The following is a 21,836-nucleotide window of genomic DNA, read 5'->3' on the forward strand; positions in this document are numbered from 1 at the left end:
TATCACTCTGGTTGAAAAGGCCCTTTCACTGACCTTTGGTGCCTGTGGGTTGAGGAATCTGTGAACCGCTGCTGCTTCCAGAGATTTTGTCCCTGAAGTCTGCTCAGGTCTTGCTCTTCCCAGAGTCTGGTAGCCAAGGCTGGGGTGGGCTCTGCTCCGCATCTGGTGTGACAGACCTTTCTTGTCAGCCTTCCAGGTCACCCTGGGCTGAAAATCTCCTCCACTTTGTCTTTCTGTGGCTTCTGCTGCTCTAGAATTTGTTGAGAGTCTTTCTTTACAGGTATTTTATGGGCTGTGGGGGAAAAGCTAATGTATGTACATCTTTCTACTCCACCATCTTGGCTCCACCCCAAGCTTAAAATTTTCATAAGTGAGAGCCAAATTGTTTTATTTGCAACTTCCTCTTAACTATAGGCTTAGGTGAAAATATCCAGTTTTCTAAATGGCAGTTACACAACATAAGACAGGGCTAGCAGGGAAACAATTTTTCTACTGTCTTTTTAGTTTCTCTCACCGCATACTCTAATAACATCCAAGTTATAATTAATACAAAAGTTTACCAATTTGAAACCTGAAATGAACCCATTACCAATCAGGTGGCTTCCATTTTGTTGAATGCATTTCCAAATTACATAGAGAATATATATCTCTTCATTAACATTAAAACCTTAACATCGAGTTTAAAAGAGTGGGCATATTAAGTGCAGAAGCTGGCTGACTTCTTACTTAGTACTGCTGTGATACATCTTATTTTCCTCTCTCCCTATGGCTGCTAGAGGGATGAGCAGGATGTGCTGAAAATGGATGATGCTGGCAGGCTACAGGGTGCCCAGGATGCAGGGCCATTGCCAATGTGGTCCCTGCTGTAACTGCTGCTTTTCCCCACTCCTTCCTTTCACCAGGTGGAGGAGAGTGAATTCACAGGTGGGGAAGGGGTGACACAAATTCCTTACCATTCTCTAGCACTCTCATCTTGTAATCTGACCTGGGATTAGAGGGTTTAGCAGAGAGAGGCTATTTGCAATCCTTGCACTGAGATATCCTTTTGATTCAAGGGAAGGGAGTGGGGGAAGGGAGTGACCAGGAGTGTAAGGAGGAGTTTCAAAACTCCTTAATGATCAATCTCAAAACCTCCAGGATTTTCTATGATATTTTTAGCTGTTCTGAATTTTCACTGTTACCTTAACCTGGTCAGAGCCAGGAATATAGGAAGAAAAATCTCAAGAACTGCTTTTTTAAAGAATTTTTTAATGATGGGGAAAACCCAGAAGCTCAGAGAGGCTTGTCAGAAATTCCCTACACAAATCAGACAATTTTTTTTGGCTCTCTAGATTGTATTGAGGCCAGGCACAAAGCTTTCCTTTTCAATGTCTTGATGATCCAAGCTTTTTCAAATTCTGTAAAAGATAACCTAGGGACAAATCTTAGGAAAGTCCCATTAAGGCTAGTTTTGAGGTTGAGGGTCTGGCAGCCATGAAGGCCAGAAGACAAAGGGGATCTGGAAGGCAGTGGTTTGGAGACTTGGGAGACTGTCCATAAAGGAGGATCCTGGGATGTAGAGGGAATAAGCCCTAGGAAACCAAAAAGCACCTGCAGTTTCTCAATTCCCCAGCATCCTAGAGGATTCAGAGAATTGGGCATACTATTTCTGATAAGGCATTCCCTCTGCAGCAGAAGGTGTGCCTAAGTCCAGGGACTGTAAGCATAAACAGGTTAGATTCTTAGGGAATCTGCAAACATGATGGGGGTGAGACTGATACTAACCCTAATGCTTGCTGCTGAAGGTTTCTGAACAATACAGTGTGATGGTCAGACCTATGTTTAGATAGATGATTTTGGCAGCTGTGTGAAAGGTAGATTGAAAAATAAAGAGATTTTTAGTGGGATAATGAATTAGAAGGTGGTTTTAGTTGTTCCATTCAAATTAACTTCAACTTCCTTATTCTTTGTTTCTCCCTATACCTTCCTTCCTTTAACTAAGTCATTCTGAAATATTTCTCTTTCTACTCAGTGAACTACCTTCCTTACCAAACAACTCATTAAAAGACCTGGACACTCAGGAAATCTCTTTGATTAAGGCATTAAGTATTTATTAAGTTACACTAAATGGTAGACACTAGGCTAAATACTAAAAATACAAATAGAAGCAAAATACTCTCAATGAGTTCACTTTTAATGGGGGAAGACAAGCCACAAGGGGAAATGAAATGTTGGGTAGAATTCATGGAAGGAGAGGAACTTGTGGGGCAACTGGTATCAAAGTTAAAAAAAATAAAAAAGATGAGAGAAAATGAGGATCTAAACTAGAATATAGATAGTATTAGTGGAGCAAAGGAAGTGTCAGGGAGGTGTGTTATGGAGGCAACAAAAAATAAAATCCTGGACAATTGAGTGGAAGTGAGGGAAAAGGAAGAGGATGACTAAGGCTGCAAATATGGGTAAGGATCAGTAAAATGGCAGTGCCCTCAACAAAACAAAGATATCAAAATGTGGGAGAGTTTTTAGAAGATAATGTATTCTATCTTGGACACATCGAGTTTGAGATGTCTACATGTTACCCAAGTGAACAAAAGGATAGGAGTTCTCTGTAGCTATGAGAGTTGAACTTATGGGAACTTGAAAGAAAATCATTGAAATTCAGTACATGGAGAGAGCTCAAGACAGAACTTTTGAGAATATTCATTTTATTTTTGGCAATTCAAACAGCTCTGAGGTACCACATCACACCCATCACATTGACTAACATGGCAAAACAGTAAAATGATAAATGTTGGAGATGTGGGAAAATTGGAAGACTATTGCTTTACTGGTGGAGTTGTGATCCAACCATTCTGGAGAGCAATTTGGAACTATGCCCAAAAGACTATAAAATGTGCATATCCTTTGATCCAGAATTGCCACTTCTAGATCTGTATCCTGAAGAGATCATAAAAATGGGGAAATGACCCACATGTATAAAAATATTTATAGCAGTTCTTTTTGTGGTAACTAAGAAATGGAAATTGAGGGGATGCACCCAAGTTGTGGTATATGGATGTAATATGGAACTATTATTCCATAAGAAATGATGAGGAGGTGGACATTTGAAAAAGCTGGAAAGACTTATATGAACTGATGCTGAATGAAATGAGCAGAACCAGGAGAACATTGTACACAGTAACAGCAACATTATATTATGGCCACCTTTGATAGACTTAACTTTTCTCAGCAGTATGAGGATTTAAAGCAACACCAAAAGACTCATGATGGAGAATGCTATTCACATCCAGAAAAAGAAATATGGAGTCTGAATGCAGATCAAAGCATACTGTTTTCTCTCTCTCTTCTTTGTTTCTTCTTTCTCATGGTTTTTCCCTTTGGCTCTAATTCTTCTTTACAGCATGACTAATGTAAAATATGTTTAATATGATTGTAGAGTCTATATCAGATTGCACACCATCTTGGGGAAGAAAATTTAGAAATCAAAATCTTATAGAAGTGAAATGTTGAAAACTAAGAACAAATACATTTTAAAAGAGTACTCTGTTTCAGCGAATGGGAGGTAGATGGTGATGGAGCAAAGGGGAATGAGAAAGAACACTCAGAAATGGAAGAGAAAAATGAAGAGATCTTTGTCATGGAAACCAAATGAGGGCAGGATATTCAACAAGGATTGAAAATTCCCCCAAATTCAAGAAGGGCAAGAACGCAGAAAAGGTCATCATATTTAGCAATTAAGAGGTCAGTATTAAACTTGGAATGAAGAGTTTCAGTCAGGTAGTAAAGTTGGGAGAGAGGTTGTAAGGCTTTAAAAAGTTAATGGAAGTGGAAGCCATGAATGAGTTCCTTACAAATTTATGTCACATAATCCCAACTGGGCCCTCACTGCTGCTCTGCTAGGCAATCCTACTATATGTCCCATATCAACTCCCTATCCCACTCTCCACAGCAGTTCTTCCAAACCTTTTCATCCCTTCTCAAACCTCCCAAGGGTCCCCCTCCTCAAGCTTTTTCAGCTGAGATTTTTCCCTTATATTTAAAGAAAAAAATGAGACCATTCCTCACGGATTCCCTCTTCTCTTCTTCATCTCCAAATTACTCAGATGCCTTCTACTTTCTCCCCTGTCACTCCTGTTGCACACGGTGAAGTGACTTTACTCTTTACCAAGGCTACCCTCTGTTTGTTCAAGCAATCCAATTCTATCTTATTGATGGGGTGCTTGGATGCTTGTGCATGAACTCCACTTCCAAGATCACATTTCTCTCTAACCTTAAAACACTATCCATGACAGTTTTCTCCCCAGCAATGCCTAGCAATAACTCATGAGAGGGCCCCAATAAGACAAACTATGTTTCCGTGTTACAAGAACAAGCTGATCTCTGTAGAATTTCCCTTATAAAGAAAGGACTATCTTGGACCAGTAGAATAATCATGTATTGATTCTCACAGTTATTGTATACAATACAGAGGTCAAGCTATACACATCAACTCTCAAAGCTATCTTGCTACAGACATAAAAGATGAAAAATCTACCCCTTAGGAACCTATTCCTCAGGTTTCAAGTAGTGAATGATGCCTGTGACTAAGGTTGTATGTTATCACATAATTAGCATATATGCCAGATAATCTACCACTTTTCCTATATAAGCTTTAGCATCATTCCTGTTAAGTTACAAGTTCCTTAAGGAGTTCTGCCTGCCATACTGGTGTTATAATAAACCTTTGCCAGCTTGACTTAAAGAACACTTGAATCCGTGAATTCATGCCAGACAACACTTTCCTGTACTTAATTCCTCGAGGGGTCCCTGAACCTCTCAAACCATATCACCATCTTCAAAAGATTGCTCTTTTCTCCATGGATTTAATTACCATCTCTGTTGATGATTTTCAAATGTATTTCTTCTATCCCACTCTTTCCTGACTTCCAATCTTCATATCCAACTGCCTTTTAGACATTTGGAACTGAATGTTCAGTAGACAATTTTAAACTCGATATATCCAAAACAGAACTTATTATCTTTAATCCCAAACCCTTTCCTCCCCCTCACCTCTCTTTCACCACAGAGGGCAACACCATTCTCCCATTCCCTCATGCTTACAATCTAGGAGTCATCCTCATTATCTCTGACCTTTGCCCCACTCCCCTCCCTGCCCCCAATATCTAGACTGTTACCAAGGCCTACTGATTTCACCTTTGCCAACATCTCTCATCATTCGTCTTTTCTCTCCTAGAGATACTGCTACCACCCTAGTGCAGGTCCTCATCATATAAGATGGTCAGCCTGCCTCAAGTCCCCATGCCAATCCACAGTCCATTTAGTCACTAATACGATTTTCTTAAAAGACAGATGCAATCATGTCATCCTCCTTTTCAATAAACTGCAGTAGCTTCCTATTGCTTCTAAGATCAAATACCTAATGCTCTGTATGACACCCAAAGTCCTTCATGAACTAGCCTGCTCCTACCTTTTCAGTCTTTTCACACTTTAGTCCCCAATGGATATTGTTGAATCCAGTGACTCTTTGTCTTTGGAATTTGGCTGAAATGTAATCCTGATATTACCAGTGGAAGTAATCTGTTGATTCTGAGCCTAAATTATACTTCATACTTCTCTGATGTGGACAACTGTTCTCTGCAGTGGCATGAAATGTAATTTACTCAAACTGACAATTTATTCTAGTTGCTTTTAGAAAAGAAAGAGAGAATGTATTCATTCCTTGATGTCTATCCTCAAAGGTCTTAGCTCATATCATTGGCAAGGCATTGGATGGAAGTACTTACAATGAAGTAACTCTCTCCATTGTATATACTTAAGACTTAAATGACCACTTTGGGCCCAATAGATTAAAAGAAGTTCTTGGCTAGGGATTCCTGGATAGATTTCAGGGCTCCCATGAACTTGGATGGGAAAAAAGAAAATCTTTATTTTTTTCTAAACTTTGGCTTCCTTTACAGTCTTTGTATTTTTCTTAAGTATTTAAAAACTTTATTTTGAAAGGGGGTCCCATAGATTTCACCAGACTGCCAAAGGAGTCAATGATACAAAAAGCTGAAGAACTGTTCTGAAAAGTTCTTTATCCTCCTTTCAAAATTTAGCAGGCTAAGCAAATATGCTTCCAACAATCAACAAGACAATCAATTCATGTGTATTTACTAAGTGCTCTCTTAATACCAGTACTATGCTGGATCAGGAGACACAGAGAAAAAAAACAGTTCCTGCCTTTGAAGAATTTACAGTTGAATAGTCACTTTGGCAGCTATATGGAGAATGGATTAGAAAGGGGAAATCTTTGAGACAGAGAATGGAGGGGGAAGACAACATAGTCATGTGTGTGTGTTTGTATATATGTATATATCACATACATAATAGATATAACTTTGGTGGAGAAAGAAGTAGCAACTAAGGAAGGAACTAGGAGAGGATACATGGATGTCTTAAAGGAAATTAGGGATTCCAAGAGGGAGAGAAGAAAAGAGAGTGTATTCCAGGCATCATTGGGGATAACTAGGACAGAGATATGGAGAGATGAGATGGAGGGTCATGTGTAAAACGCAACAAAAAATCAGTATGGTTGGATTGTAGATTGTATGGAGTAGAATAATGTGTAATAAGGTTGGAAAGGCAAGGATAAAGCTGAATGGTACAGAACTTTACATGCTAAATGGAGGAGTATATACTTCATCATAGATATAATGGAGAATGACTGGAGTTTATTAATTTGTAGGTAGGAAGTGGCATAATAACAATCTGACTGTAAGAAAGTCACTTTGGCAGCTATGTGGAGAATGGATTGGAGAGGGGAGATATTTGAGACAGAGAAACTAATTTGGCAGTTTTCGCAGTAGTTTAAGAGATACTCTTGCACTGGTCTAGCACAAATTAATTAATTTACCTTTATTTTATATACACTCATCCTATAATCACATGACATTCCCAATAATAAGAGCTAGACTAGAACCTTAAATAGAAGAGAAGAAGGAGGTTTTCCAAGACAGAGAAAGATAAAGAAACAAATTTGTCTCCATCTTTTCCCATTTCCTGTGCTAAAGATAGGTCAACTATTCCATTAAATATAAATGTATGGAAAAATGCATAATTATTATCTGATGTTTCAATCTTAATAGTAATATTGGATATCAAAACTGCATTTCCAAATGTTTCCAACATTTTGCTTCAATGTAAAGTGTTCATTTCAGTTCAACAAATATTTATTAATCATCTGCTCAACAATCAACCTTTATCTTCAAGTTTCTTCAGGGCTGCCATGTGAACAAATATTAGACCCTGTGTTCTTGGACTTCTATGCCAGAAATAGGACCAGTGTATGGAAAATGCAGCAAGGAAGACTCTCAGTTCATTGGTACTCTCCCAAAGTGAAATGGAATTTTTTGGCCAGTAGCAAATTACTCATCCATGGAAGTCTTTAAATAGAGGACAGATGATCATGGTTAGGGGACAGATGATCATGGTTAGAGGAAATTCATGTTTCAGATAAGAGCAGTATAAGATACCTTTGAAAGAGCCAGCCTACTCTAAGAGTCTATGATTCTTTATCTGAACTTATCATGTCATTTCTCCTTTACTTTTTACTGCCAGCAGTATATAGGTATAGGGAGCGTGTGAGAATACCCTTATAATCTTATTTGGAATGAACTTCAAGTCCTCCTCCAAATTTATTTTTCACTAGTCTGCCATGATATAAACCTCACTTTCACTTGACCTGGAGTTTCTAGTATTAGACTTATTTCTATGGATTAGATAGTAATGCAATGCTTCTAGAAGAGTGATATTAAAATATATCCTGTGATCTGGGTTAGGGGTTGGGGTAAGGGAGATAGGGATGGCTTACAACTGATTCTTTATGTCTCCAGTTGAGGTTTTCTTGGCAAAGATACTAGGGTGCCTTGTTATTTCCTTCTCCAGTTCATGTTATAGGTGAGGAACAGAGGCAAACAGGGTTAAGTGACTTGCCCAGGGTCATGCAGCTAGCACTCTATCCACTATGCCCCACACCCCAGCTATGCAAAGGTAGGGATGAGTCCTCTCCAATTTTTCTTCTTACTGGAATATTTTCATAATTTTAGTTTAGGAGATTAGGTTGTTGTCTTCTTGGAAGAAGGCAGAGAGGATCAGAAATCCCTGAGAGGATTTGATGTCAGATTGGTAAATTTCAATAGGGTAGTAGGAATATATAAATAATAGTGACTGCTAGAATGCACAAGAGTTGGCCTAGTCAGAAAGGGCAGTACCCGGATAATGCCAAAGGGAATAGGGTATAAGAAATGGACTGCTCTGGGGGCATTGGCTTTGGAAAATCTAAATGTCTTTTAGCAAAGTATAAGTGTTTGGGAATAAGCGTCACATACATAATTTATGTCCCTGTGGAAACACAAGTTGTTTTTCATTCTGATCAGAAAAATACTTTACCTTTTGGAAAAAAGGCAATGGGAAAATAGCTTTTTGATTAAGAACTATACTAACGGTGTTTTTTAAGTCCTTTTTTTGGGGGGGGGGGGAAGTAGGAACAATATGAAAGAATAGTTTAAATATAAAGCCCCTGAAAGAGATTTCATTAGCAGAAATTTCTTTTTGGAAAATAAGTCTCTGTTTAGTGCACTGTCTACATTAGCACCTTATTCCCATTTGCACAGTCAGAAGCAACATTTAGAAGGAGCTGAGTTTCACAGAAATCTGTAAAACATTAGTTCCTTGGAAGATGGGTGTTAAACGTCAGCACATACATATTTTTAACTTAAATACTAAATGAAGACTGTCTGGGCATCCATCCTGACATTTTGCATTTTTGTTTGTGCTTTTGACATTCAAATGTTCTTGTCTTCTGCAACGACATGCAATTTAGAACCCCAAATGTATTGAAAATATTTCCAAAGAGAAAAGCCTAGTACATTGTGATACTCTGATATTAGGTGACTTTTCTTCTCCTGAATCCATATCTGATCATTGGTTAAATATTCTGCTTTTCTGAGTGGTTCTGGCAGCCCCAGACAGATGGATGTTTGTGAAATTGGAATTATAATATAAAGTTTAGAGAACAGTGTACCATATTGGGGATCTAATTTATGGTAATAGGAAATGATTTTCTTTCCTTATTCAAACAAGCATCACTTTAGTTGACCCAAGGTGTATGCGACATGCAGTGGTTTGAAGGACAAGCCAGCATTCTAATTTGAGAAAACACCAGAAGACGTCACAGCAAGGAAGATTCCAAACTTTAAACTCCCCTTGAAGGCATTTGGCTTTTTGACATTATCCTTCAAGTGCATGGATATGTAACTATTACTGACAAGATTAATATCAGCTCTTGAACAGGCCAACCTAATCATTTGGCTTTGCTATTGGCACCACTGGGGTCTTCTCTGAAGCTTTTAAAATGGGTGAGGACAATTTCCCTGATAACACAGTTGTAAGTCTTTCCCTAGCTCTCAATTCTCCTGTATCCAAAGGACAAAGATGCTGCTACTGAGTTAGCCATCTATGCTAATATCACATGCTATTTTTCTCCAGAATGAACTGCCTCAAATGGATCTTTCCCTATGAAAATTTTATCCAGTGTCAATAATCTTCCACATGACAAAAATATGTCCTTAAAATGTCTTTATCTAATTAATGCATTTTATATACTTTTATATCATCTTTGGCATCTGTGGGTTTTAAGCTGTTATAGATGAGAGAATAATATAGAGAGTATTTAAGGTCTATACAATTTTTAAAATATGTCCTCATTTCATTCATATAACAAATCTGTGAAGTAGATGTTCATATTATCCCCATTTTATAGGTCAGGAAACAGGCTTAGAGAAGTAAAAGTTAAGTAAAGTAAAAGTAAAAAAGTAAAAGATGGGGTCACAATCTCCTAAATATCTGCTATATTGTACATCTCCCAGTGAAGGACCAGCTTCTTTAGTTAAGTTTAGACAGGCCAATCTTCAGGTAATGAATTGATATGATCACAGCACCAAGTAGAAAGAAAACTTTCCTCTGAGGTAAGGATAGCTGACGATTGATTTCCATCCATGAAATTCCCTTGCTGGTGAAATCATAGTCCCTCTCTTTTTTTAAATACTGAAATAATATTATTCCTCTGACTGTAATCTATACCAGTTTATGACTGGTGTAGTTACCAATAACAACAGCAAGAGTTTCTAAAATGTGCTATATCTCCTGTCAGCTTGCTCTTTAATTGGATAATTCCTGTGATTTAACTGGTATAAGAAACTCCATCTACCGATAACAGAAAAGCCCCTGCTGCACAATTTACTATCTTAGAGTATTAGTTGGGGCACTGAAAAGTTTATCCAAGGTCCCAAGGGCAGTTATGTGTCAGAGATAGAACTTTATAAGGCAAGATGTCTATACATTATGCCATTGCTGCCTCTCATCTCCTTAGATACAGTCAATTAGTGCCCAGAGACATCTCAAGTCTGAAAGGGTAGACTGCTGGGCTGCTATACAAAACCAGGATGAACACCCTGTGGTGATAAGTATTGGTGATTGGCAATTCATTTGATTTTTACCACTTTGTAAAAATCTTTCAATAAGTTTCTTGGATATCAGAGAGTGTGACCGAAAATACCTAGCCAGGTCTATGTTTTAGGTTGTGTTCTCTGGTGCATTTCAGGAGTCCCTAGGTCTCTCTCATGGATGCCTTTAGCAAAACCACTTGGAATACTAATCCTCTGTTAAGTTGTTTGACTCCTTGAGCCTGCTGTGATGAAAAGGATTCCCACTGTTCAGGTACAGTGGGTACATTATGTCATTAGCTGCTCTTTTTTTCAGAGTCTATACTTGTGATGTGAACTTGTATGCGTTCTGCTGGTATTATTTTTATAATTCAGAAAGTAGCCAGGCAGAATATAACTTTATAGCCTCATTCAACTGACATACAATGCCAGCATGTTGGTCTTATATGCACATTAATGTCTTACTGGTGGCAGGACATGACAGAAAGCTTTTTAAATTTATTTTTTGTGTGGTTGATTTTTTTTAGGGGATGGGGAAGTTATTTTATACTAGTTGATTCATGACAAGTGGTCTTTTATCTTGGCAGTAAATAGGAATAGCAAATGTTTCCCTCCACCCCCACTGACTCAATCAATAAGGATTTATTAAGTGCATATGATGTACAGAATACTGTGCTAGGCACAGCTGATCCAAAGAAAAGCCAAAACATGGCTTTTCACATCCTAATGGGGAAGACAATATAAAAAAATGTACATGAAAGCTATCTATCCATACCCATCCATATATATATATATGTATATATATATATATATATATACACACACATATATATATATACACACGTGCATCTCTATACATATATACACACACACATATATATACGTATGTATGTAGGAATGCACATGCTTATGCATATATTTACGAAGGTAATTTCATAAGGAAGCAACTAACAGGGAGTAAAGGAATTGAAGGATTTGAAGACCAGGAAAGAATTGTTACTTAAAGTGGAATCTTGAAAGAAGCCACGGCAGCCCAGAATGAAAGATGAGGAAGGAAATCATTCCAGCAATGGACTGTCGGTGAAAAGATATGGAGTACAGAGATGGAGTACTCAGGTGTAAGGAACAGCAAGAAGTCTCATTAAGTGTAAGAATAATGGAAATGTGGGAGGGGTCCAGGTTGTGAAGGACTTTAAATGCCAAATAGAAGTTTTTGTATTTGATGGGTAATAGGGAGCCATAGGAGTTTACTGAATAGGAAATGCCATAGAGAAGATCACTCTAGCAGTGAAATAGAGGATGGATGGGAATGGGAAGAGATTTGAGGCAGTAAGACTAACTAGAAGTCTACGAAATAGTCTAGACATGAGGTGATGAAGCCTCGTGTCAGCATGATGTCTGAGTGACAAAGAGAATGGTGGTGCCTCGAGCAAAATGTGTGATGAAAACTATCAATGTCTTAAGAGAGGTAAATGACGAAATTTTAAAGACAAGTTAAAAGATTAAGGTTAAAGGAAGACCTTAAGATCTAACCGAACTTCATGGCAGGTGGTGATGCTGAGTTTACAAGTAATTACTCATTATTTTCTGTGTAAGTATATAACCTAATGAGGTACAGTAGAACTTCAGTTCATTACTAAAACACTGGGATTCTTTCTTTATTGAAGATGCAAATGGAAGTGAAACTAGTTTACTCTGTGAATTTATTTCAAATAGCAGCTTCTAGGGAATGCAATGGATCTGTACCATTTCAACTCAATTTCCTATACTCTCCATATCTGTTACAGTATAGATTTATGGTTCAGTTTCTTTTGTCAGACATCAAAGGTCCTCCATAATTTAGACCTGTCTTTCTGGTTTTGTCTCACATTGTTTCCCCTTTACTCATTAAATTCCTGTTAAACTGGACAGTTTCCCTTACCACTCTTTTAAAGTCAAATTCAAATCACTTCCTACATGAATTCTTCCCCAGTTGGTAAAGATTTCGCCCCTCAGATTTCATAAAATCTACTTGAGGGAGGGATAGACATTCTCTGGTCCCTACAACATTTCAAAATAGATATTATGCACCAAAGATAAAGCAAATTAAGCTGTTTCCATGTAATAGAAGATGAAATATCAAATATGTGGACTCTAACACTCCTGAGTGGGACCTGAGCCTGAATAAGACATAATTTGGCATTATTTAACAAAATAAATAAAAATAAAACATGATAATATTCTAATATAAATTGTAGAGCATAGCATATGTAATTATAATAAAGTAATATTGCATTTAAAAAATAAGTTAATATGCAGCCTCCAAGGATTCTTATTTAAGGATTAGTGGGCCTTGTTCTTATTTGAGTTTGGCAGTACTGATCTAGGACACTAGGAATCCAAAATAAGGTTAAAATTAGTCCACAAAATGTTGCCTAATCTGAACTCACACAATACTACCACTCACCCATACTATGCTAGTCAACCCATCCCCAGTACCCTCTCTCTCTTTCTAGGTTAGGGAAAGTTGCTGGGTCTTGGTGGACAATGCTCAGGCCATGTTCTATGCTGCAAAAGATCTCTGATGGATTGTGGCGGAGCAGAGGGAAAGGGGCAGGACATATATCTGGACTTGAATGAACTGAACCCCACACCCTGATCTTTCTACTCCTCCCAAAGCCTTAGAGACCCAAACTCTAAATGACAGAAATTACCCCAAGCTTCAATGGCAACATTGTGAATTTCCAGTCCAGAGAACTGAAGAAAAGAAAGAATGGGACAGGACACTATGAATGGGGGCTTGCAGCACTCCATTAAGCCAGAGGGTAAGAGCCTAGAATCCAGATGGAGCCAGTTATGGTCCCCAAAAGTCACTTGGCACACATACCTAGGCAGTAGAACCATGTCTAGCATGTCCATTTGAGATGTAGCCCACAGATCTAAACCTCAGTGGAAAGAGTCACAAAGTGAACAATAGTGGAGAATAAAGGAGAAAAAAGACTGACATTACCAAAGATCTCAGGAGAAAGAAAACTCAAACATACAGTAATAGAAAAAGAGAAGATGAATGGATATGACTTTTTAAATGAAAAAGACAAGTAAATCTAAAATAAGCATAAAAGAGAAGATTAAAAATTAGAGAAGTAATAGATAAAGTGAAACAAAAAACCAAACAAGCTAAACTCTGGTTCTTTCAAAAGAGTAATAAAATTGATAAGCTTTTTAGCTCATCTAAAGCAAAGTGAAATAACAAAACCAGAAAAAAAATGGTATATATTATACAGTTATATGCTAAGGAAACTGAAAACAAAAGATATAAAGGAATATCTTCATAAATATAAAATTCTAGAACTATCAGAAGACCAGATAGAGATATCAGTCTCAAATAAGGAAACGGATCTAATGGTAAAAGAACTACTTAAATGTGAGTGGTAGATGGCTGGGTAGAACTCCTAATCCTGATGAATTTACAAAATTCTATCAAACCCTTAAACAGTGAGTTCCTATACTTCATTAATTATTCTCAGGTATTAAGAAAGAAACCACCCTATGCTAATCTATTTTATGAAATCAATATGTAGTCTCAATACATATTTCAGGAAAAAATAATACACAGAAAGAAAACTATGGGCTAATGTCATTAAACCAAATCCTGCAAACAGACCACAGAGATTTATCCAAGAACTCATTCATTATGATCAAGTGTGATTTATACCAGAGGTACAAGGATGGTTCAACATTAGAAAATTATCAACATAATTAATCATATTGAAAACAAGTCACATTATTGTCTCAAGAGAATTACAAAAAGTCTTAAAAAATAGCACTTGTTTATGTTAAAAACTCTACAAAGTATAGTCATAGAGGGACCTCTATGACTAATACTGTAATTAATACTGTAATACTGTAAAAAGCATCTATCTAAAACCAAAAGCAAGCACCATATGCAAAGGGGAATAGAGCCTTTTCCAATAAATATGAGAGGAAAGCAGGTATGCCCATTCTCGCCACTATTATTTCATATAATTCTGGAAATGCTAGCAATAGCAGTGTGACAAGGAAAAGATGCCAAAAGCATTAATGTACATAAAGAGGAGGTAGAGCTATTCTTTGTTAATGAAGTGGTGGGATAATTGGAAAATCTTAGGGAATCAGCAAAAATGCTAAATGAAACAATTGCTTCAACAAATTTCCAGGCTACCAAATAAACCCTAAGAAAATCAATAGCATTTCTGATAATAATAACTAAACCCAATAAGCAAAAGTAGAAAGGAAAATTGCCTTCCAAATAACTAAAAAATGCATAAATTATCAGACAGATAGATAAATAACCTACCAAAACACAGAGAACACTTGCATTGATTCAGATTTCAAAGTGTTCCTTACATAGCTGGAGGAATATTCAGTGCCCATGGTAGACCATGCCAATATAATAAAAAAGACAAAGAAGAGTTAATTTACACTTTTAATGCTGTGCCAAATCAACAAGGAGATACTTTCTAGAACTTGATAAAATAATAGCAAAATTCATGTAGAAAACAAAATATCTAGAATATCAAGGGAAATAATGAAAAAAAGTAGGGATATAAAGAGGGGAAAAGCTCTTCCAGGCCTCAAACTGTACAATAAAACCATATAGTATGGGTTAAAAAATGGAGAGATAAATCAATGGAATGGACTAGACAAAGAAGAATCAGAAAAAAATGGAACTCAAGAATCCACTTAATAAAATGGAAAACTAATTACTTTGGTGGGGGGAAAATCCTTATTTGATAAAAATTTCTGGGAAAACTGGAAAGCAATCTGGCAGAAATCAAACTTAGGCTAATACCTAATACCATATTCCACAATACACTCTAAATGGGTACACAACTTTGGCACTAAAACTCATACTATAAGAAAGTTAAAGAGAAACATTTCACATACCTCTCACCATGGGTAGGAGATGTATTATTAACCAAACAAGAGACAGAGGCAATTACAAAAGATAAAACAGATAGCTTTAATTGCATGAAATTGCAAAGCTCTGCAAAGACAAAAATTAATGCACCTAGGAAAAAATCTCTGTATCTCATTTCTCTGATAAGGACTTGGCATCCAAGATATTTCTTGACCAATAAAAAAATACTTGATTGTGTTCACAACACTACTTACTGATACCCAAGAGTAAACCAAATGTTTACATTTTTAAAGAATGTGGGGTTTGGCTATAGGACTGTGCTGGTGTACATTTAATGACTAGGTTTCCAAATTAAAATGTACTTTTAACTTTAATCTGTAATATTTCAATTTTCTCTATCACTTTCTTAAGTCTAGACAACAAAACAATGAACCTTAATTAAATCCTATCATTTTACGGATGAGAAAACTGAAAGTGAGGGGAGGTGGAGAGCAAAAGGGCTCTCATGTCGAGTCAACTCACATTCTCACTTCAAGAGTATCGTTTATTGTTTTATTTGTTAATCTTTTCTTCCCACTCAGACTGACACTTTCATCTCCAAATAACAGAGTTAATTTTTTCATCAAATACAATGTTTAACTTCAATAAATTTCCCTTATATTCTGGTTCTGTACCTACTAACCCCTCCTTTGACCTGATAAATGTAATGACAATGACCATCAGCAGTGGACAGCATCTACTTTAATAGGCTGAATGGCAACTTCTTGGTGGAGATTGCTCTGATTTACTTTGTTTTTCAACATTTTGTCATGAACTTCTCCATATCATAACTGAGAATTTTAATTAAAACCAATATGGAATGAGGCACCAATCAAATGATAGTGTCCTTAGCTTTTGGAAAGTCGAACCCAGGAAATCCCTGGTTTTCACTGTGGGAGCCTCACATATCTGGAAGATTAAACTGGGCAACAATTCCTAGGTTATTGATTCATAATGTGACTAACAGCTATCAGGGGTTGATGAACATACACAAATACATACCATTGACAGCCTTCTGATTATGTTTTAATTCCCCTCAAAGCCTTTTGGAAATGACCTTAGAAATCATAAAGCCCAACCCTCTGATTTTTATAGATTAAGAAAATGAGACCCAGGAACATAATGAAGAAATTATTTGTCCAAGGTTTCACAACTAGTAAGTTAACAGAGCCAAGATATAAACAATTTCTCTGGCTCTAAATCCATTCCTTCAACTGTTATCATGCTGCCTCTTTAAATTAAGACAGTATATTTGTTTCAGGTAAGGATTAGAATGGGCTAGATGAAGTATCTGTCCTCTAGGTAGGCATGCAAATAGTTATTGTGCTGAGATACAAAGGATCTGTTTGTTTTTTTTTTTAAATTAAAGTATTTTTTTTGTTTTCAGTTTTAGATTTTTTTTCCCCTCCCTCCCCTTCATTCCCCCTTCTTTCCCCACTCCCTCCCTGAGATGGCATACAATCCTATATAAGTTCCACATGAACATTCCTATTAAATACATGTTGTATAGAACAATTAAAATGAATGGGAGAAACCATAAAACAACAAAGGACCTAACTGTTAAGAACACACAATAAGTATAATTTCTTGTGCTTTTTCTTTTCTTTCATGAATACTAGTATCCACAGCTGGTGGTGGCTTGAAGGAGCCAGGCAGTGGTTTGCTAGCAAATGTTTAACAACCAACTTTCCAAAAACAGATGTATACAAGACATACTTTTAAGTTTAATCTGCATTGTTAACATTTTCTCATTCACTTTCTTAAGTCTGGACAATCAACAAAACAGTAAATTAAGCTCTGATTTGTAATGTTTGCCAATTTCTGAGATGCAAATGCTCCCACTGAAAATTTAGCAATAATTTCTTAAACTCTTAGTTTGAGTTTGCTCCAGCATACCCCAGAAAATAGGGGTTTCTTCAGTTACAAGAAGTTAATAAAAACATACTATATACTTCTTAAAATACCCCAGTTGTTCCTTAATCAATTCATTTGGAGAGGTTCCTTAATGGAGTAAGCTGGCTAATCTTGGTTGTGTAATTTTTCAGTCATTCAGTTGTACCTGACTCTTCATGACTCCATGGACCACAAACACTAATGCAGTCCAGGGGGTTTTGTTGGCAAAGAAATCAGAGTGGATTCTTATTTCCTTCTCCAGTGAATTAAGGCAAACGGAGTAATTTGCCCAGGGTCACACAGCTAGTGAATGTCTGAGGCTAGATTTGAACTCAGGTCTTCTTAAGTTCGGACCCAGACCTCTATCCTCTGAGTCAGCAAACTGCCTCTTGTCCCCTCCATAGCCTAACTCAGTTGCTGGCTTACCACAAACCCTGAATGATCCATGGAAGTATTTTGGTGACAAATACTTGAAGTGTTTGATATAGTTGTAGTAAACATGAGAGTCTTATATCATTGAGAAATGATGTGAAACAACCATTTAAATAATTATAGGAAAAGATTAGGAAACCAATGGCCTATCCATATCTATGCACATACCCTAGCAGAATGTAAGTATCTTGAGAGTAAGGACCATTTAATTTTTGTGTCCTTCTGATAATGCAGGACATAGATACTTAAAAAATGCTTGCTGAATTAAATTGGAAATGCTAGGTTATCAAATACTTATTTTTGTGAGATGTCATAAGGGAGGATAATTCTGCTGACTTCGACCTTTAAATACTAGATTAGCGAAACTTTTGCTCTAATGCCCAGTGTTCAATAAATTGTGTGTAGAACATGGTACTATTTGTGGTATAGCATGGCAGAGTTTTTGCTCGTTTTAGCTTTGATGAAGTGATAGGTGCTTTGGTTTTATGTTTCTGCCTCTTGGACTCAGAGTCGGGAAAATCAGTTCAATTCCAACCACAGACACTTATTAGCTCTGAGAGTCCCTGAACAAGTCTCTTAACCTCTATCTGCCTTAGTTTCCTCATCTGTAAAATGGGGATAATGACATCTACCTTCCAGAGTTGTGCTAAAAATGCCACGTAAATGCTATCTATTAATATCGCAAGAATCTTAAGTAATCATAAGTTTAGTTTGGATCATGAATGCCCTCTCAGACTGGCTTTAGAGGTCTCCTCAAAGGAAAGAATGACATTTCTCATGGTGAGAAGGAGGCAAGAACATACTCTTCCTCCCCATTTTTAAAATAAAAGTTTTGTCTGTGAGCTTTGGAATTTAAACTTGAACCACAAGTTCAGAGAATAGTTCTTGTTTTGGCATAGTGTCTTGGCTGCTAAGATATATCGATCTTAAGCAGAATGAGACTTGGTAGCTCTTTAATCATGGTGACTCAGCCTGCACAGTTCCATTACTACCAATTGGCTGTGCAGTTACAGAAAAGACAGTAATGATACTATGGTACTTGAGAATGACCTTGAGGTTAAACAAGAGACTCAGAAAATGATGCTGCCTCAAATGAGGGGAACAAGAATGACATCATTGGAAGTACATTCTCATATTGTTATTGTTATTGCATTGGGATTTTTTCCTGTTACTTTTATTACAAACAGGTTGACCAATCTCTAAATATTGATTTGGTCTCTTAATTATACTCTAACAAGCTGTAAAAATGGGAAATTGTGTTCAAGATCAATGGGGTGACTCTCTGACCACTTTTCTTGGAATTACCAAGTCAGGTCCAGAATCTAAGAAGCTGATACACAGCTACTGCTGTTTCCCTGTTTAATTATAGCATTGTGTGAAAGGACTCTGCAGCTTTTGTGAATAGCTCCTCCCAACATTGTGGATGCAGAAGAAGGCATATAATCGTCATCATCATCATCATTATTATTTCCCATTAGACATTTGCAGCTGAATATATTTCTAAAAGAGACATTTGAAAGGAAAAATTGTAACCCTTGCTGGGCTTTCCCTCAGAAATGATGCTATACCAAGCAGCAAACTCACAGCTAAAGATGACAAATTCATTGTGATTTGGTTTGCATTTCTAAATTAAGAGAGGAAAAAAGAAAAACCCAGGATCATTTGAAAATAGGTAGTTGGGTACGTAGAGGTATGAAGAAAGGCAGGAGGGAGCCTCTTCTAAAAAGTTTTGCTTATGGACCCTGGAATTTCATCTTGCATCTGTAGTCCAAGAGTATTCTCTTGTTTGCCCAGCTATGTTGATCTAGGCGCAGTAGCACTTTAATCACTGTGATTCTTTCTGATCTATTGTTGGCTATGCTACATATGCTATATATGTGTATATATATATATATATATATATATACATATATATATGTATATATATATATATATATATGCATAAAACAGAATCACACGGAATATCAGAGCTGGAAGGTACTTTAGAAGTTAACTTCTCCACCTTCATCATTTTATAGCTGCAGAAACGGAGACCTAGAGAGAAGTGACTTGCCCAAGGTCCTATATCTAATAAATAGCAGAGAGACAACTTGAAACTAAGTTTGATTCTGAGTCCAAAACAAGAATATACTGCTTCCTGCTCCGACCACCTCTCCCAAACACTCTTGAAAATTTATTTATGTTAGTGGTACTTTTTTATTCCTTTACCTTAATGCTTTAAAAAAACCCAAACATTTCTTACATGGCATTGTCACTCGAAAAATCTAAAATTAGTTGATTTGGTTAAAATGATGGTTAACCAATCTTTTGGATCAAGACGACTTTTCACTAGACAATACAGTTAGTACCATAAGCAATAATCTTTCATTGCTTACCCCATTACAGGTTATAGCAGCATGAGTCTATCCTAATCCAATTCAACCAGTTCTAGAATTGTAAACAAAGTTCAGATCATTTCTAGCTACACATTTCATCTCCAAATAATTCATTCATTTTATTCGATCATTGCTTGCCATGGTGTGAGGATAGATAGAATAAATCTCAGTTCAATGATTTCATGCTCATGATTTCCATTTCTATCAAAATAGCTGGACTACTATTGTATTCTACCAAATTTTCAACATCCTCGTTGGTCATTTGTGAACCCTTATGGCCAGGTGTATAATTCAAATTGTCTATATGCTTGTTTGTCATTTTTGATATGAGTTATTCAGAATGTTTCTTAGGCATCATGGAAATTTTGATAAGTAGGCATTTTTATTTTAACCTATTTTAAGTGTACAGATAGATAATCCTATAGTTCTCTCTCTATGTAGTAATTAAAATGAGAAAAGCTTTGGATTGTGCAAGCCATATCTAACATTAACTAAACAAAAGAAAAGCTGTTTTGCCCACATACATTTGGGCTTGTGTGAGTCACATTCTTATAGATCTTTCTTAATTAATTTTTCCTTTTTATTTCAGATTGGGTTTCCCTATGATGTTTGTCTCCTGCACAATTGGGATGTGTTATCTGCTTGTTGCCCATGTTGTACTTGGCTGGAATTCCTAAGTCATTTGTCTTTTGAAGACCAGTAGAAATCTGATCAACCAACCAACATCAATTATATGACCATGCTGAGACAACTATTTGGAGAAAAACAGGGACTTAACGGAGATACATCATAAAAGTCCATACAATGATTGGCAAGTTTAATGTAGCTGTTGATGTCTTTCTATTCTGTAACCCTTAAGGTAAAGTTTGAGTATAGAACAACTGATGGTTAAATAGCACTTGGTTTTGTTTTTGTGCCCTCCCCCTAAAAGTAAATATATGAAGTGAATTGACTGGTATTTTTTTCAGAGCCAACAGTACAACTGAATACATACATCTCAAATCATGTTACTGAGCTCTGTGCTTAAAAGTCAAAAAACAAAAAAAAAATTCAAATTGCTTACCTTCACCTTGTTAGATATTTGCTCTTGAAGTCTTTTTTGTCCTTATATATTCACCTTTACACTTTACCATATCCAATATTCAAAGTGTATATACAATAATAAATATTCTTTCCTAAGAAGCGACTTTAGAGTGTAATGTTATGTATGTTGCACAAATAAATGATTCCCTTTTCCTAAAAAGACAAGATGGAGTTGATTTCTTAGTTCCCTGGCTAGTTGGTACATTAGATGATGACAGTTTATTCTTTACTTGTCCCTATTTTTTTGCTTTGTTTTGTTTTCTGGAGGAAATTTTAAGTCATTTATTATTTTGCTGGAAGCTGGAAGGCTGGAAGCTGTGTCTTGCAGGTCATAATCATATTCTTTTTTTTGAATAATTTACATATTTTAATAAACCAAAGTAATGATTTTCAAAAGAATTTGGTGTGTTGTTTTGCTTGATAAAATAAGTGATGAGTTGGGTCAATATCCTCAACTTTGATCTTCTTATCTCAGCCTGCTGTGAGATTAATAGTCAGTGTCTATTGGATACCTGGTGTGCAGAGAGCCCTGGCCTGGGTGCTGGAATCCTCATTAAGAGGAGGCAGAAGTCTTTTTTGTCCATTACAAAGAGAAACTATCACTTGTTTTTCTTTAGTTCTTAAATAATTATAACTTAACATCAGTTTCTTCCTTTAGTTTTCAGTCAATTA

The 21,836-nt window shown here is 36.5% G+C and overlaps 1 protein-coding gene across 2 annotated transcripts in view; it reads left to right on the top strand.

Annotated features, from left to right (window-relative positions):
- The window catches only part of OCA2 (OCA2 melanosomal transmembrane protein), a 656,645-nt gene extending 635,321 nt beyond the window's left edge, over positions 1–21,324 (top strand). For both annotated transcript variants that reach the window (XM_072614578.1, XM_072614579.1), the window contains one exon: positions 20,671–21,324. In XM_072614578.1, the coding sequence (XP_072470679.1) occupies positions 20,671–20,758 (88 nt within the window). In that variant the 3' untranslated portion in view covers positions 20,759–21,324. The remainder of the gene's footprint in view (positions 1–20,670) is intronic.
- The last annotated feature ends 512 nt before the right edge of the window (positions 21,325–21,836 follow it).

The sequence above is a fragment of the Notamacropus eugenii genome, chromosome 5, assembly GCF_028372415.1.
Source record: "Notamacropus eugenii isolate mMacEug1 chromosome 5, mMacEug1.pri_v2, whole genome shotgun sequence".
NCBI lineage: Eukaryota > Metazoa > Chordata > Mammalia > Diprotodontia > Macropodidae > Notamacropus > Notamacropus eugenii.